The following is a 15,432-nucleotide window of genomic DNA, read 5'->3' on the forward strand; positions in this document are numbered from 1 at the left end:
TATGTATATTTAAAAATGTCCCCTGTTATCTGCCGCCTCGGTCCATCTCTCTCTTTTCTGTCTTTCAAAATCTCCACACGGTAGATCTTCCTGTGGCATGCTGTGCAATGAGCAGCTGTGATCAGAGCTTCCACGCAATGCCAGTTATCATAATTATGCGGAAAGTGGCATCTTGTTGCACACCTGGTCTTACACCTCAATGGGGCGCTTTGTAATTTTGTGATTTTCTGGATTGTTGGGCCTTCCTGACAGCTGTCATGGATAACCTGTGTTTAAGGTTGGCCACTGTGGGCTTATGAAAGCAGCATGCAGACCACATCCTAGCCTGGTGTACAGTGTGACTCCTGCTATTGGCCATGTTCAACACGTCTTGTCTCAGCTAACAGCACACACACACTCACTCCTCTGGCATGATATCAGTCCCAGGCCCACAGTTTGATTTAATTTAGATAACAATGTAATTGTGTGCCGTGACCTTCTTGGATTCTCGTAAAAAGTTAGTTGTGTCTGAGTCATGGAAAAGACTACAGTTTAGTCCCTCAGTGGCTTTCATCATGGCTGGCGTTCGGGGTACTGCTGTTTCTTCACCCAGAGGGGAGTCATTGACGTCTTCTGGACCGCACGGGGCCAAGTTCACACAGAGGCGACTGTCGGCTTTATAAATGCAAACGTGCTCCTGTGCTCAGTCTGGTTTGAGCGCCTGAGTTGGTTTTATAAGCATAATGAAAATGTGTCCGTGTATTTCAGTCCGATGTAGCAATTTGGAAATTCAGGTGAAGGTTTAAAGGGTCAGAGGTTTTACATATTGCTTCAAGCTGGTAAGAACTCTTTTGAGGGACCTGTAGTGGGATGTAGAGCAAGAGTGTGCGTTTGGGAAGGAGTCACTGACCTGTTTAAATGGGGGGGGGGGGGGCTGACAAGGGGATGAAAGCTGCAGTCTGGAGGGAGAGAAGGAGGTGAGTGCGGAGTATGCAGAGTGACCCAGCAGCCTCCTGGCAGGAACAGAGTGAACTAGAGAGGCTTTTCCTGCTCTCACGGTGATTTTGTCTCGAAGCACTGGCTGAAAAAAGATACACAGCTATGACCAAACTAAAACTCAACGAGAGTTTCCACTGCTGTCAGTCTCCTCGTCCTCTCCAGACACATAATGAGGAAAGCAGGTGTGTGTGTGTGTGTTGTGTTGATGCACGCTGTTTCACTAGGCTCACTGCCTGAATAGGAAAGTATTAAATTACATGGATCTGTGAGTTGTGCAATAATAATGTTTTTACTGACTTACAGCCCATTCTTGCCTTTTAAGTTAGAATCTACAGACAAATTAGGAGTTCCAACAGATTTGAGGCAGTATCTGACATAAATTGAGGTTAGAAAGACGTTATCTTAGACAAAATACAAGGTTAGTTTCCATGATGTAATATGTTCACCTTTTTAGTTGGATGTATATTAAGTGTCTTGCATTACTGTCCTAATGTTCTTTAGAAGGTTTCAACTTGACATATTTTAACCTTTTGTATGTAAACAAATGATATACAAATCAACATTTCCACCAGATTAGTTCCAAGAATGCTGGTCTGTGGACACGTTTTTTTACAGCAGGCTCTATGAATTTCTTTAAAATACGTTTTCTTTACAGTAATTGAAGATGAACTAAGCTTGATCTTTAGTCTTTCTATTTTAAAGTGCAACTGTTGTCGTCTTCAGGCGTAACATGTTTTGTAACAGCAGTCTGTCATGTTCAGTTCGACTGGCCTTATATTACCATATTTGCTGTTCTTGCAAGACTACAACTAATTGAAGTAGTCAGTACAGTTATTATGGAAATGACCGCAATGAACATAATAAACTAGCTATGACCTGGGGTCTGTTTCAAAGATTAACTTTTTTCCCTCTCCATAAACACATCATAACTGCCTTTCATATAAAATGTACGTGTGATTGAGAAAGAGAGCCCCATAGAGAGAGATTGAGTGTCCGAACACTGTTTTGTGCGCATTTGTACATGTGTGTATGACGCACAGATAGACTTTCTGGCATGAGCTGGAAAAATTACCCCAGACAGGATTGCAGTACAACAGAGGATCTCATTAACTCAAGTGTTTCAGCGCTGACATGGAGCAGATGTGTGGAGAGCTGCCTGACAGGTCTAGCCAAAAGCTCTCTGGATGAGGAAGAAAAGATAAGCATCTATCACAATAGCAATAAAGATTACATGAGAGGCATGTGTGGAGAGACGGTGTGAGGAGATGGTGTGAAATCTGGGCAAGAGGCAATGGGCTCCATTCTCTCTTGTTCCAAACTGTGGATATATAAAGTAGGGGAACATTATGGATGATAACGGGTTTTGCCAGTATTTCTTATATACTCTTTGATATCTACAAAGCCTCAAGAGAGCCAGGTTCAAAAGCTTGGAGCTTGAACTCATGCCACTCTGACACATCAGACAGCAAAGGAGCTGAACACATCTGCGTTGGATGATAGTGACGGCTCATAAGACATTGCATGCATGATGGCTGCTTTAATTCACTTCCTACAAGTAATGGACCGCTTAATACTTGTGGTTATGCAAAGACCAGAACAAGTACAAAAAGATATCAGAGGAAGAGCTGTTGAGGACAACATGGACAGACCCTTGTGTATAATTGATGAGAACACCAGAAGTTATTTTCCGACAGTAAAATAATCTATAGTGCAGAGCAGACTGATGTTTTATCTACAACCCTCCACTGAATTGCTGATATGTTCTTTGGCTGTTTGTTTGCAATTGACATGCCATTGAAATGACAAGGCAGATCATGAAGAGGAGGAGGAGGAGAAAGGATGCAAGGGAGTTGTATCAAAATATTTTCCTCATCTAAATGTACGAGGCCAAGATTACCAATGGGTTGTAACAACCCCATCTATATGGTTTTAATCGAGAGTGAACTGGACCGCCATTAAAGATGGACCAGCTGACAAGAGACGTGTAGACATTAAAATGATGTGTAAGTAAAAAGAAGATGTTGGAGGACTTTCTGTCCCAGAAGACCATTTTAAATTTTATAATCTAACCGCACTGATGTTTATGAAAAACAGTTTGCGAAGGAAAGAGATTGAGTGATGTAAAGCGACTTAAAGAGGGGGGGGGGTTGCCTGCCTTTGTTTCAAATGCACAGTCATGGCAACAGCCAAGTTGGTAATTTAGTGGCTTTGGCTGGAAAGCTTCAGCTCTCGGGGAATAGCTATCGGATTGCATTCTACGTGCTGCTGGGAAGTATGTCAGTTCCTCTCATGTCTGAGCACACAGCATACAAATCCTCCGAACAGATTGAAGGTCTCATGCGAGACGATGATGACTTGTAGTTGGAGGCAGGTAACGTTTCACATACTCAGCCTTGTCTCGCCTGCAGGCTTAATGTTTTCCAGCACTGATCGTGAGATAAAACACATTTGCTGAAGTATTGCGTTTTTACAACCATGCATTGAATGTTGAACGCGGTTTTCCTCGCGCCCTGTATGCTGCACATGTTGTTTTGTGGAGGAGGGTTGGACAATAGTTGCTCGACAACAAACACAGAAGGGAATCCCACCCACACTACAGCCTGTCAGCATGATGGTTAATACACATTCATCATGCTGAACGGTGAAGAAAATAATGTTTTGACAGTAGACAAAAAAAAAACACAGGGACAAGTTTTCCCTTTGTAGAAAGGATTTTTTCCAAACCATGGAGAATCAGTTTTTCTGAAGACATCATCAAAACACATTTTAATAAAACGATCTTAAATTCAATGACTTATCTCGACCATTTGAGATGTAATCATGTGTACTGTTTTCTTTTAGAATATACCAGATGTTATTATGATAAAATCGTATTGCCGTCCAGAAGAATAAGAATGAAATCTTCATATAAGAACATGCTTAGTCTGGTCTCACTTGCCATGAAAGAAAGCCTGTACTGCTATAAGAATAATGGGGAGTACATGTACTAAAAGACCTCCTGGAAAAGTCATTCTTTCCATGGTGTGCGCACGGTAATGGAGGCTGCTGCTCGCTTGTAGGTCCCTGCCAGGGTCTATAGTTTAAAACTGTCTGAGACAATGCATTTTTACTGCCTTCTCCTTTTTTTGCTCCTTGTATTTACTGTTCTGCTTTTCTGCTTTTTTCTTTCTTACTTTTTGAATCGAACAGATGATACGGGGTACATCTGTAGACTAGTACTTTTGGCTGAACATCAGTTTAAGCTTCCTCTGTTTTTGAAGTGCAGAACAGATAGAGATGTTTAGATGTTCCACTGTATTCCTTCCTGTATTCCTCAGTATATCTCCACAATCCCCACTCTTTTTGCAGCAAACCACATTTCTTGTTCTCACTTCCTCCCTTCTTCATCTTCTTCCACCCTGTTCCTATTATTCCTTCATGTATTGGCCTGTGGCCTCTCCCTCATATTTTCTGGGATCCCAACACTTCAGTTTTCCATTTACAATGAAGAAAAAAAACAACAAAAGGATTCTCTGCGGTATCTTACATGAGGTCATAGCAATTAGTGGCTTAGCCACAGCTGGTTATCTTATTCAGCCTGTGCCATGTTTATGTAATACTGCTCACAGTGTGGTTGTAAAACAGAGTAGACTCAACACAGAGCTGAGTAAATAGATATGGAAATTTAGAAAATGTAATTTTAGGGTTGTTTTGGATTAGGCAACGTTTTGCTTTGTTTAATATTTGGATATGAATATTCAAGATGGAAACTTTCCATGGGGATTAAAGGGAAGCAATGTGAAATACGACACAACAGCTAGCTATCAAACACTTGCAGAAGATGCAAACAAGCTATAAAGTGTGTATTCTGCTTTATTTGTACTATCTACTGGCTAACATAAATAATCTACTGTAAAATCTATTCTCTCCAGCTATATAATGGAAGCTGAAAGCATGTAATGTGCCGTCTCAGACAGTGCTGCAGTTTGGTCTGCACATGTGATGGAGAATGCACTTTGCATGCAATAGGTTTATTTTGTACTGAATTCCTTTTTAATGGGATGCTGTAAATGAATGTGTGATGGAAAAGGTTCAGTGCATGGTTTCAATTTAATAGTCATAGCTATAGCATGCCATAAGAAATAGCAGTTAATGTTTATTCACCCCCTTAGTTAGTTCACTATTCAATGGTATGCTTTTACTATTGCAATTTGTGCAAAATTCCTGAGCTTAGCTTCACTTACACAATTTAAGGAATCTATCTGAACATTTCCAGAAATTTCCAGACCCTTTGCCCTCATGCTAGCTATGTCCCCAAACAGTGCAGATACAGCCAGCTCCTAGCAGCGCCACAGGGCTGAGCTTTAATGAAAACGCTGCTGTGCCAGACCAGCATGTGGAAATGACGGCTGGCTGTGGCTTGGCGCAGGCTTCTTCAAACTGCACTCTTTTACTGCAGCCTTTAAAACTGTCTTACCAAAGCAGCCTCCTCTAAAGTCTCGCCTTTTGTCAGATACATGTTTAAATGTTGCTTGAGTGGGAAATAGCACTATACATGTGAAGGAAAAGTAAAGGAAATGCACCCTAATTGTTTCTGGAGAGACTGTGGATCATTGCAGACCTGCTGTTAAAACACACTGGCATCGGTTGTTACACAACAGCGGGCGAACAATAGAGCGTGAATTACTTCAAACTTGGCGTGATGGGCAGATGGAGCGATGGTTAGTTTAGAAGACAGTCCCAGGTGGTCCAGGATTGAAGGATTATGTAGGTTGTTGAAATATTGTGGTCTTGGTCAGTGAGGAAGACGTGGGACGGTCTGTGCACCGCCTCCCTGGGTGGTCAGGTGGTGGTCCGAGCTGCCAGGCACACAAACACATCCACCTCACACTGACTATGGAGCGTCCTTGTTTAAGAATCATCACCAACTTTGTGTGTGTTGGACAGGAGAGTGATTGACGTGATGGCAGGAAGAAGGAAGGGGCTTATGTAAAAAGGACAGACGTTAAATAAACTATGAGCTCTCATGGATGAGACGGGCTAGTGTCTCCTGCCCTGTGATTTAGATTGTGGAGAGATGCGGTTAGGTCTTCTACAATGTGGTCTTTTATAGTCCCTTTAACTCTTCCCCACTCAAATGTTTCCTCATCATCCTTACTCGGGCAACATAGTCCCTGGAGGCATCACCTCCCCACGCATGAACGTCTGCTTTTAACATCTGTATTTGATATGTTGCTTCTTTTACCCCCGCCGGCTGCCTCTAACTACTCGGGGACTCACCCCTGAGTGAGCATGAGTTGTCTTTGCAAGGAGCCTTCCCGATGCGGCCCGGGTCACAGAGTTGTGAGCGGTTAGCTGGAGGTTGTGTGGGGGAGCTGCAGCCCGATGCAGATCTTCATATTGTCGCTCAAGTGGGCCGGGCTGGCAGGGATTAAGAGGAGAGCTTGCTCAACATTTTTCCAACTGTTACGTCAGTGTCCCTGGCCTCCGGACAGCCAGCAGAGGCCAAAGAGGGTCTGGGTTCCCCTCGCTGTGTGGTCTCTGTTTTGAACTGCAGTCCAGACCAAAATGAGACTAACTTAGTACTATTTGTACACAAATAGCAATAATTACTTATTATACTATTTGTGTGTTGTTCAACTTTTCTTTAATCAAGTTCCAAATCCCTGCCCTTTCCCTTCTTAAAAAGCGGTGAAATAAAATGTTCTTTCGGCACTACTGCTTCTACAGCTGCCTCCACAGCTGCTATTATATATATTGTCAATACAAGTGCATACATCATAGTTGATTAAATATAAACAGCGTATGCATACACAATAATGTACTTTATTTAAAGTGAATAAATCAAAGCCTGATTATTACATTTTTTATGCGATTATTGGCAGTTATTCTGTTCTTGAGAGTAGTTTTAGCTTTTTGACATCACTCCTTTTTATGAACGTTTACTGGTTGTATTTATTTAATTTAACTTGTTTAGATCTATACTGTACAAAAGGTAGTGTACTATAGTTTTCATTGTTCATTCTTTCGCTAAATAACCCCTGTGTTCATGGCGTGCATTAGCCTCTTCCTGCATGGAACATATTAAATTACATTCGGTTTTGGGTGTGCCAGGGCATGACTAAATGGGGCAGGGTTTCCAATAATATTACTATTTACAGTAGTGGTTTTACTTCAATGTTAATTCAAAAACTCCACAATGAGAAAAGTTGAGTTCAGGAGTCAGTGCGTAGCTTGTTTGAACATTGGAGAAAGTAAAATCAATATCATCAGAGTGTTCCTACACAGCTTCCCATGTTTGTTTTTGCATTCATCCATCAATATGTCTGAGCCTCCACTGGACCATCTCTCTTTTTCCTCATCTGCTTTTCTCTACTATCATATCCTGCTCTCGTCTGCGTGACCTCGGCTCGTACATGACTGTTTAGTCCATTCAGTCAAATGTTGGCGTATACAAAAAGATACTTTCGGCTCAGTGCATACAGTAAATGTAATTTTCCCTGTTTGTTTGTGTGTTTTCAGGAGCTGTCAAGCTGCGGCTGGAACAAGAAGGAGAAGCACAGCTCTTCTCCAAATGTTGTGGCCTTTACTCGCAGGTTCAACCAGGTGAGAGGAATGCAGCTTTGTCACTTTCAGTACTACTTTACAACTCTTAACAAAAAGGGCTTCACAAACCAATAAAACAAGCAAAAATCACAACACCACCCACCCACCAACCAACCAATCCATAGACAGAGCAACACATGACTATTTGATTAATACATAGTCCAACAGAACTCTATCAATACAGGACTGATTAAATCTATGATACATCTAGATAAATTCAAAGCCACATTTAAAAGGTGCTAACTAAGGTCTCATCCCATAAAAGGAGAAAAAATACAGTCCCTTCAGCAATGTTAAAGATTTATGAGCCTTAGTCTTCAAGGAATGGAGAGCTTACAGCTCCTCTTTCCACCGTGTCCTCTGCCTCCATCCTCAAAGTACTAAATCACTTCCCCAGCTCTCTGAGAGGTGATGTTTTTTCAAAGCGCGCCTTTCCATGGCAGCGCCCAATAATCATCATAACAATAATCTGTTTGTCCCTGCTTGTCATATGTGCATAAATAGCCCCCAGATGAAATGGGTCAGTAGGTAGTTTGTTTTGTCCCCAGCTTGTCCTTGGCTCTGGCTTTCATGAAGTTATTAGCGCACTTCTGCATCTTGGCGCAGCACGTGTGGAAACATAACAAAATGTATGCATTAGTGGGTATGACATGCCCCCTCCAGCGCCCTGTAAAATCATCAACAGGAAGTTGTGGGTAATGATGTAAGGGGCAACCGTGCCCTTTAATTCCCTTCCACTATTATTGCCAGGCTCCTTTCAGACTCACTTCCATGGCCTCCAGTATAAATATGAGATGATCTAACAAGAATGTGTAGCTGTGGAAATTTCTCTATGTAAAGCAGATCCCAAACTGTGATTCAAGATGTTAGCTGCACACATTTCAGCTGCTTAGGAGCCAAGGAAAAGGAGCTTTTTGGATAACGGGACTCGAATTGGGAGAGCAGAGTCCCAGAGTGCTCCTTAGAAAAGAGCCGAAGCCTAATTCTCCTCTCCCTTATGTCCAGCCAGTGGAGCAGAAAACTGCGCCGTCTAGCTAACAGGCGGCAAAGAGAGACTAATTCAGCCCATTATGATCAATGAGTAATCTGTCTTATTGGGTTTTGTGCAGAGAAATCATCAACTTGCATACAGTAGTCAAAAAGTAAATGTGTTTATTCAGACATAATTACAGGAGTTGTATAGAATTTGTGATGATTATAACCAAATGGGAACCGACTATATTCTAACCAGATGGGAAAGAAGACATCACAGCAGTGTATATTTAACGGCCAGAAAATATGACTAAATCTTTAACGGTTTCATCATCATTATATATTTCCTTTTAAAGCAGCACTGCGTGAATGGCTTACTATTTACATGTAAGGTTGAATAGCAGAAACAAGAACAAAACTAGAAGAACGCAGCCATCTGCCAAGCTCAATGCTGCATTCCCAAGCCACTCGGATGGTTTCATTTCATTGGATAGTCTTTCTTCCGACTTGGTTGTGTTCATGGTATCAAGGTTGTAATATGGAAACAACATTGACATTAAAAAGAAGGTGTGTTAAAGGCCTATGTTATACCTCAGTTTTCAAGTATTTGTGTTTCAACTAAGCACAAAGAAAACCAATCATCCACAACCACAAGACCAAATGTGCAGACTTTCACGTGATTTTCCTAGTAGAGGTATTTTTTTCAATCATACCAAAAACGTATACATGCAGCACAAATGTACTACACGGCAATGTTAACAAAGGTACAATTGAGTGTGGCTATCGGACCCCTGATATGGATCTGCTCCCAATTTTAAATGGTTCTTCATTGACCCTTTCACTAGGTTTCATGAAAATCTGGCCAATGGTTTTTCTGTAATCCTGCTGACAAACCAAAGCAAAAACATAACCCTGTATGTGCAGGGTATTAAATATGCTGTCAGATAACGGTAAAGGAGTGATATGACTTCCACTCAAATAGTATTAGCCGCTATTACTATTCACCAACTTTCTCGAGCGAAATGGCTTCTTAACACAGGTCAGTTGACTCAATTTCTACCATTGAAAGGCTTTAGCACAATAACGGTACGTCCACACGGTTCCGTCGCGTTGAAGCTTGCCGGTGGGTGTGTCGGGCGTGCGACCAACAACCAATCACATTAATCTCCCGCCCCGGACACACAAGCACGCGGTTTGATTGGCTAGCGCTTGTACTGGCATATGATTTGATTGGCTGGCGCTTCCGTCGACGATTGAAAAGTTTAACTTTTCTCAACTTTCCAAGCGAGCAACGGACGCGACGGAACCACAATGTAGTTCGGCAAAGCTTGACGTCACCCCATTCAAAGTGAATGGGAAGCGTCTCCGTTGAAGCACGCGACGGAACCGTGTGGACGTTACGTAAGGGTCAAATCACCTAGAGTCTGTCAGTCAGCGGTCGTCCCTGTCTTTGGCATGATCTTCCTCTCATCCCATCTCTTCCTCCCTTCAGGCCATTAAACGGGTTGATTCACAGCTCTACAACTGGGTCTTTATGCTTCCACTTATTTATGATTATGGAAGCGCTGGGGCTTCGCAGCTCCATCTGGAGGCCCTGATAGGCTCATAAACACAACCCCGAAAAGACTTGATCTTTTCTTCAGGACATAAAGTAAGATCAAGACAAACCCCCGTAACCCCAATTCCCTCACTCAGACCCTCATACAGACCGGTGAGTGCACTTCTGTAGAGCACTGCCATCCTCTGTGATCTCATTGCTGTTTAGCTTTGGAGGCCAAGGCTGTCGAGGACACAGGCTCCGTAATGAGACCCATGGGAAAGCGATTTGGACAGACATGCTTTGTCCAGATTGACCTCGCATATCAAGTTAGACCGCTGAGGAAACTAAATGTGAAACTGCAGCATGTTTTGCTTCCAGATTGGAATCACATTTTTACAGTCAATGGAAACTCCTGTCTACTGTAAACTGAAGGTAGAAGGAAGATGTGACAGCATTTGAGTTTTTATTTTCTCAAGAGAACTGCTTTTCAACATGAGGTCACTGGCTCAAGGCAAGAGACATCATCTCAAGTTAAATGAAAGTTAGGGACCACCGTCTATGTGTTCTCTGTCCATTTTCATCACTCCCTCATCTTTTTGTGTAGACTCCTTTTAGGAACAGGCGATAATGAAACCCATATGGCTGTGTTTCCTACAGTATCTGCAGAGAACGAGTGTCTGTGACATGTGTTTATAAAGAAAGATGGAGATGGACACTCTCAGTAGATTGATGAATTTATCTCCTCACTCCTCAACTCCTCTTTCCTAAAACAAAAACAACTCAAGGGGCTTTTTCCAGGAAAAAACGGGGCTAATCCAGCTGTGGGCGTATAATAAGGAATATTGAGAGCCAGGTCTTTCAACAATAATTTGACCATTAATCAGGTTTTTAATTGTGATTAATTGTTTTTTTTATATATATAGTTGCACTGAATCAATATGCTGGTATTTATACGTTTCATTTGTGCTTGTCGTTTTTTTCAAATGATTTGTTTGATAGAGACAATGTTATGTTGTAACATTTAAAATAGTAAAACAATGTTGTTCTTCATTCTTTGTGTACTTGCCCAGGGACTGTGGATTGAAAAAGCTTATAGCTAAATCTGGCATAAATGAATTAATCTCTTTTTTTAGATGATCATTGCATGGTCCTAATTTAATAAAAACGTTTTATAATTGAATAAATGGTTCTAAGATCAAGAATGAAGAAAACCATACAAAAAAAATACACTTTATTTATAGAAACACACAGAAGAAACACCTAGCAGTCTTCAGCATGAATAGAGCAGAGTCAATTAAACAAGAACATACTACAATTAAACACTAGTGAAGAATTGAGAGAATACATTTGAGAGATAAGTGTGTGTGTAACAAATAAAAATAGAGATGGTAAGTGGGGGATGGTCTTATCAGAACACAATTTGCGGACAAATGTGGGCTTTGAATGGCCTCGGAGCCCTGCAGCCATGAAGCTAACTTCCCCTCACATTAACTCCTCTCTTCCCTCACTCTTCTCCTTTTTCGTCTCCCCGATCCCCCTCCTTCCAGGGCTTTAACACTGATTGATTCACTGACTTATCCTTGTGTGTGTGTGCGCGTGTAATCAGAACTTTGGCTTTACCAGAATTCCCCCAAAGAGACAGATTTCCGAAATCACACTCTCTGGCCAAGTACTATAAACGTACACGCACATTCACACACACTCCTCTCTCGGTTGACAGATTAGGAGTTATGGTGTGTATCTGTTGTGTAATCAGTTGGAATCAGTTGGATTTTCCTCTGAAGCTCTTGTTTTTCCTCAAGAGCTAATTTATAATCGAATCTAATGGAGCGTTCCCGTTAGCAGTCGGCCCTGCGCTCTCCTGCTCCGCTTTGTCCTGGTTTCAGCCCAGAGTTGTCATGACTGTCTGCAGGCCTTGGCTCCGGACTCAAAGATTGGAGATTTAACAAGGCAGAACAGCCTGTCTTTCTTTGTAAACACCTTGTACCATTCTTTGGAGAGTGAAACGCATGAGAAATAAAGCTTGCGCGTCATCGGTTTTGCAGCATTCTGGGTCTGTTTATCTGAGTTTTTAAGAGTGGCTTGGTGTTGTAATCTTTAATATCTATTTGTGTGCCTTTTCTATAGACAAGTTTCTGGGTGGTACGTGAGATCCTCCATGCGCAGACGTTGAAGATCAGGGCTGAGGTGCTGAGTCTGTATATTCGCACTGCCAAGGTACACACATCCACGCTTAACTTGACATTGTTGTTCTATCCTCAGTGATGTTTGTATTGTAAACCCAACTTAATTTGTGCTCTTTGTACTGTAACTTTTCACAGAAACTGTGTGACATGAACAACCTCCATGCGGTCATGGCTGTGGTGTCAGCGTTACAAAGTGCCCCCATCTTCAGGCTTACCAAAACATGGGCGGTGAGTATATTTGCCTTAGTTTGAACGAAAGTCTGGTTTATTAGTAGAGGGCTGTTAATAAACTGGGATGTCACGTAGATCTGCACTGGAAACATAAACCAACTCTAATTAAAACTAGCACAGAAGTGTCATCACAAGATGAATGGCTGACTTCAGGAAAATGAAATAAATGAAACGCACTATTTATAATATTAAAACCTTGAAATCACCCCTGTTTATGGGATAAAATGAGAACCTATTAAACCTCCACCAAGGAGAACTTGAGGTTTTTAGTGTAGTGTCCTTTTCTGTCATTTCTTATTCCTATCAATCCTTTCTTTAGTGACCTACCCAGCCCCTCCATACAGTATTTAGAGCAGGAACATCTTCAACAAAGTCTTTTTTATTATACCATTTTCAAGCAGGAAATGATGTGGAAAGGGATAACCCATCCATTTCAGTGTTTTTAATGAAAAATCTTACATAATGGCATGATGAGGCTCTGATGTAATGCTGAAATGTCTTATACCCGGCTCCACAAAACCACAGGAGATTCCTTTAGCCAGGGAAATGCTGTTGCTGGCCAGGAAATAGCTCACCTGCTTCTATAACACATAGAGCACACACACATACATAAACACACACACTGGTTTCCTTTAGGTATCATTAGTACTCTCTGCTGTTGGCACAATCTTCCTATGTCAGTAGATACTGTGGTCTGATGCTTTACCACTGCTGCCTCTCAAAGCTCAGTACTCTGCAGTTCAATCCTCTTGGCCTCTTGCAGGATATTCACTTCATATCTGTAGCTGTTACAAATGGTCTAACAGAAACACACAAGCATGCAGCTGTGTCTATTTAAAAAAACTGCATGCACTGTGGCCAGTCCATTAACCATGCAACTAGTTTGAGAGTAATGCTTTTATTCTGCAGAATGTAACTGTATTTATATACACTTAATCATTTTTATATATATATATATATATATATATATATATATATATATATATATATATATATATATATATACATTAAAGCTGTTTGTTTCTGTTAAATACTCTTCAACTCACTTCACTTTTTCTATCCCCCTTTAGTTACTGAGTCGGAAAGACAAGGCAACTTTTGATCGGCTCGACTACCTGATGTCCAAAGAAGACAACTATAAACGTCTGAGAGACTTCATAAGCAGCCAGAGCATGGTCTCTTGTATACCATACCTAGGTAACAGACACAAACATACACAATACGTTATTTAAAGAATGCACTAAAATGTCTTTCTGCTTCTTATCTTTATGGGCTAAAGGCTAATCTAAAGACAAATCACCTGAGTTTAACAAAATGAGCTGCCTCTGCATGTGTGTCTGGTACCATTATCTCTTGGATTACTCAGTGCCAGAGTCATCAGTCAGTCACGTTTTATAGTCTGTTGTTCCTCGGTTTCTCAGTACTTCTTTCAATAAGCTACTTGTTTCCACTGTAGCCGATAAATGTTTACTCTGTCATCTAATTTCCTGACTTTTCATTTTACTCTGCTTCTTGGAGTAGAGGAATGTCGAACATAAATTTGCTGATTCGTTGTGAAACATCTCCAAGTAGCTGGAACAAACCCATGAATCAGCGAGAAAGAAATATGAAGGAAGCTATATTTCTTCGACTTTTCCTTAACTATTTGACCCCCTCTTTCTTCGGCTCCACTGTATCACACAGCAATGATGAGTTTTGCAAGGAAAACACTCAATGTGATGTAAGAGTGGACACACGCGTGTCGTTTTATGGCTGCACTGTATGTTCTTGTTTTGACTTGATGATGAGTGGAGGACTTTGATGTTCTTCGCCGCCACGGCTGTTTCTCTTCTTGCCATCAGGCTCGCATCATGGCTACTGCTGAGTGATTAGATGCTCAAGTATTTTCCAACAAACACGGACAAAAGCAAAAACAAGCTCAAGAGTCTGTTTGTCATTTTATAAACCTTTTGAACACTCATTTTCCACATTGCCTACGTCACAGAAATCTGGAAGCAATGACAGATCAGGAAACAAATGCAAAGCTGAAGCTGTCGAATGCAATCGCTAGTTTAACCCAATGGTTCCCTCATTGTGTGTGTATGTTAAGAGGAAGGGAAGATTTTCCGTTTGGTAAGAGTTTCAGTGAAGTGTGGCTCGTTGGCCGTTATTAGGGTGGAGTCTCCTTGGGTTGTAAGTCGTTGTACGTGTGAGCAGGCTGGTGTTTCCTTCCAGTCTGAGCCTGTCAATGATGTGTGTGGCCGTTTGATGTGTGACCAGCTGGCTGTCCTTGGGGCTGTCCTCAGCCAAGTTGGCACAAAGAAGGGAAATCACCGCTCTCTTGTTCTCAATGCGCCTCCTCTATCATAAACCCACTGAAAGCTGCAATGCTTGTTCCACAGCATCACTCCCAATAAGTGCTGGGTGTGTAACCGTTCAACCTGGGTTTTTTTTTTCTTTCCATAATGTGTTTGTGTTCATGTTTACCTCTCTTGTCACCACTCACAGAACCTGTTGCAGCTCAAATTAAAGTCGAAACCCACAGCAGAAGTCTAAAATGACCCTGTGCTTTTCTAAGTACTTAATACACCTCAGGTGGGTTGAGTTCTACAAAGTGTATCTGTGTAGTTTTGAGACTTCCTATCATGTTTCTGTCTTTGCTCCATTTGCACTTTTTTAGGTCTGATGCTTATCTTCAGTGATAACGATGCTGGAGAAAGAGCCTTGTGTTTGTTGTGCGGTCACCAGGCGTTAGTTTTTCCACAGTGCTACACTTGTGCCTTACTGCGCGCGTGTGTGTGTGTGTGTGTGTGCAACTGTGTGAACCCTGACCTGCTATTAGGCTTGGCAGACACAGCCCCCTCCTGTCTGCGCTCACCACAGGGCCAGCCTGTTAAATGCTCAGATGAGCTTGTTCCTGTTCTCTGGCCAATCATGCAAAGACAAAGAGCCCAAAGAAAC

The 15,432-nt window shown here is 41.7% G+C and overlaps 1 protein-coding gene across 3 annotated transcripts in view; it reads left to right on the plus strand.

Moving 5' to 3' along the window:
• The window catches only part of ralgps2 (Ral GEF with PH domain and SH3 binding motif 2), a 66,890-nt gene that overhangs the window by 27,380 nt on the left and 24,078 nt on the right, over positions 1-15,432 (plus strand). For all 3 annotated transcript variants that reach the window (XM_034147580.1, XM_034147582.1, XM_034147581.1), the window contains exons 6-9: positions 7,480-7,563; positions 12,203-12,292; positions 12,397-12,489; positions 13,563-13,689. In XM_034147580.1, coding sequence (XP_034003471.1) covers positions 7,480-7,563; positions 12,203-12,292; positions 12,397-12,489; positions 13,563-13,689 — 394 coding nt within the window. The remainder of the gene's footprint in view (positions 1-7,479; positions 7,564-12,202; positions 12,293-12,396; positions 12,490-13,562; positions 13,690-15,432) is intronic.

This window comes from Trematomus bernacchii, unplaced genomic scaffold (genome assembly GCF_902827165.1).
Source record: "Trematomus bernacchii unplaced genomic scaffold, fTreBer1.1, whole genome shotgun sequence".
Taxonomy (NCBI): domain Eukaryota; kingdom Metazoa; phylum Chordata; class Actinopteri; order Perciformes; family Nototheniidae; genus Trematomus; species Trematomus bernacchii.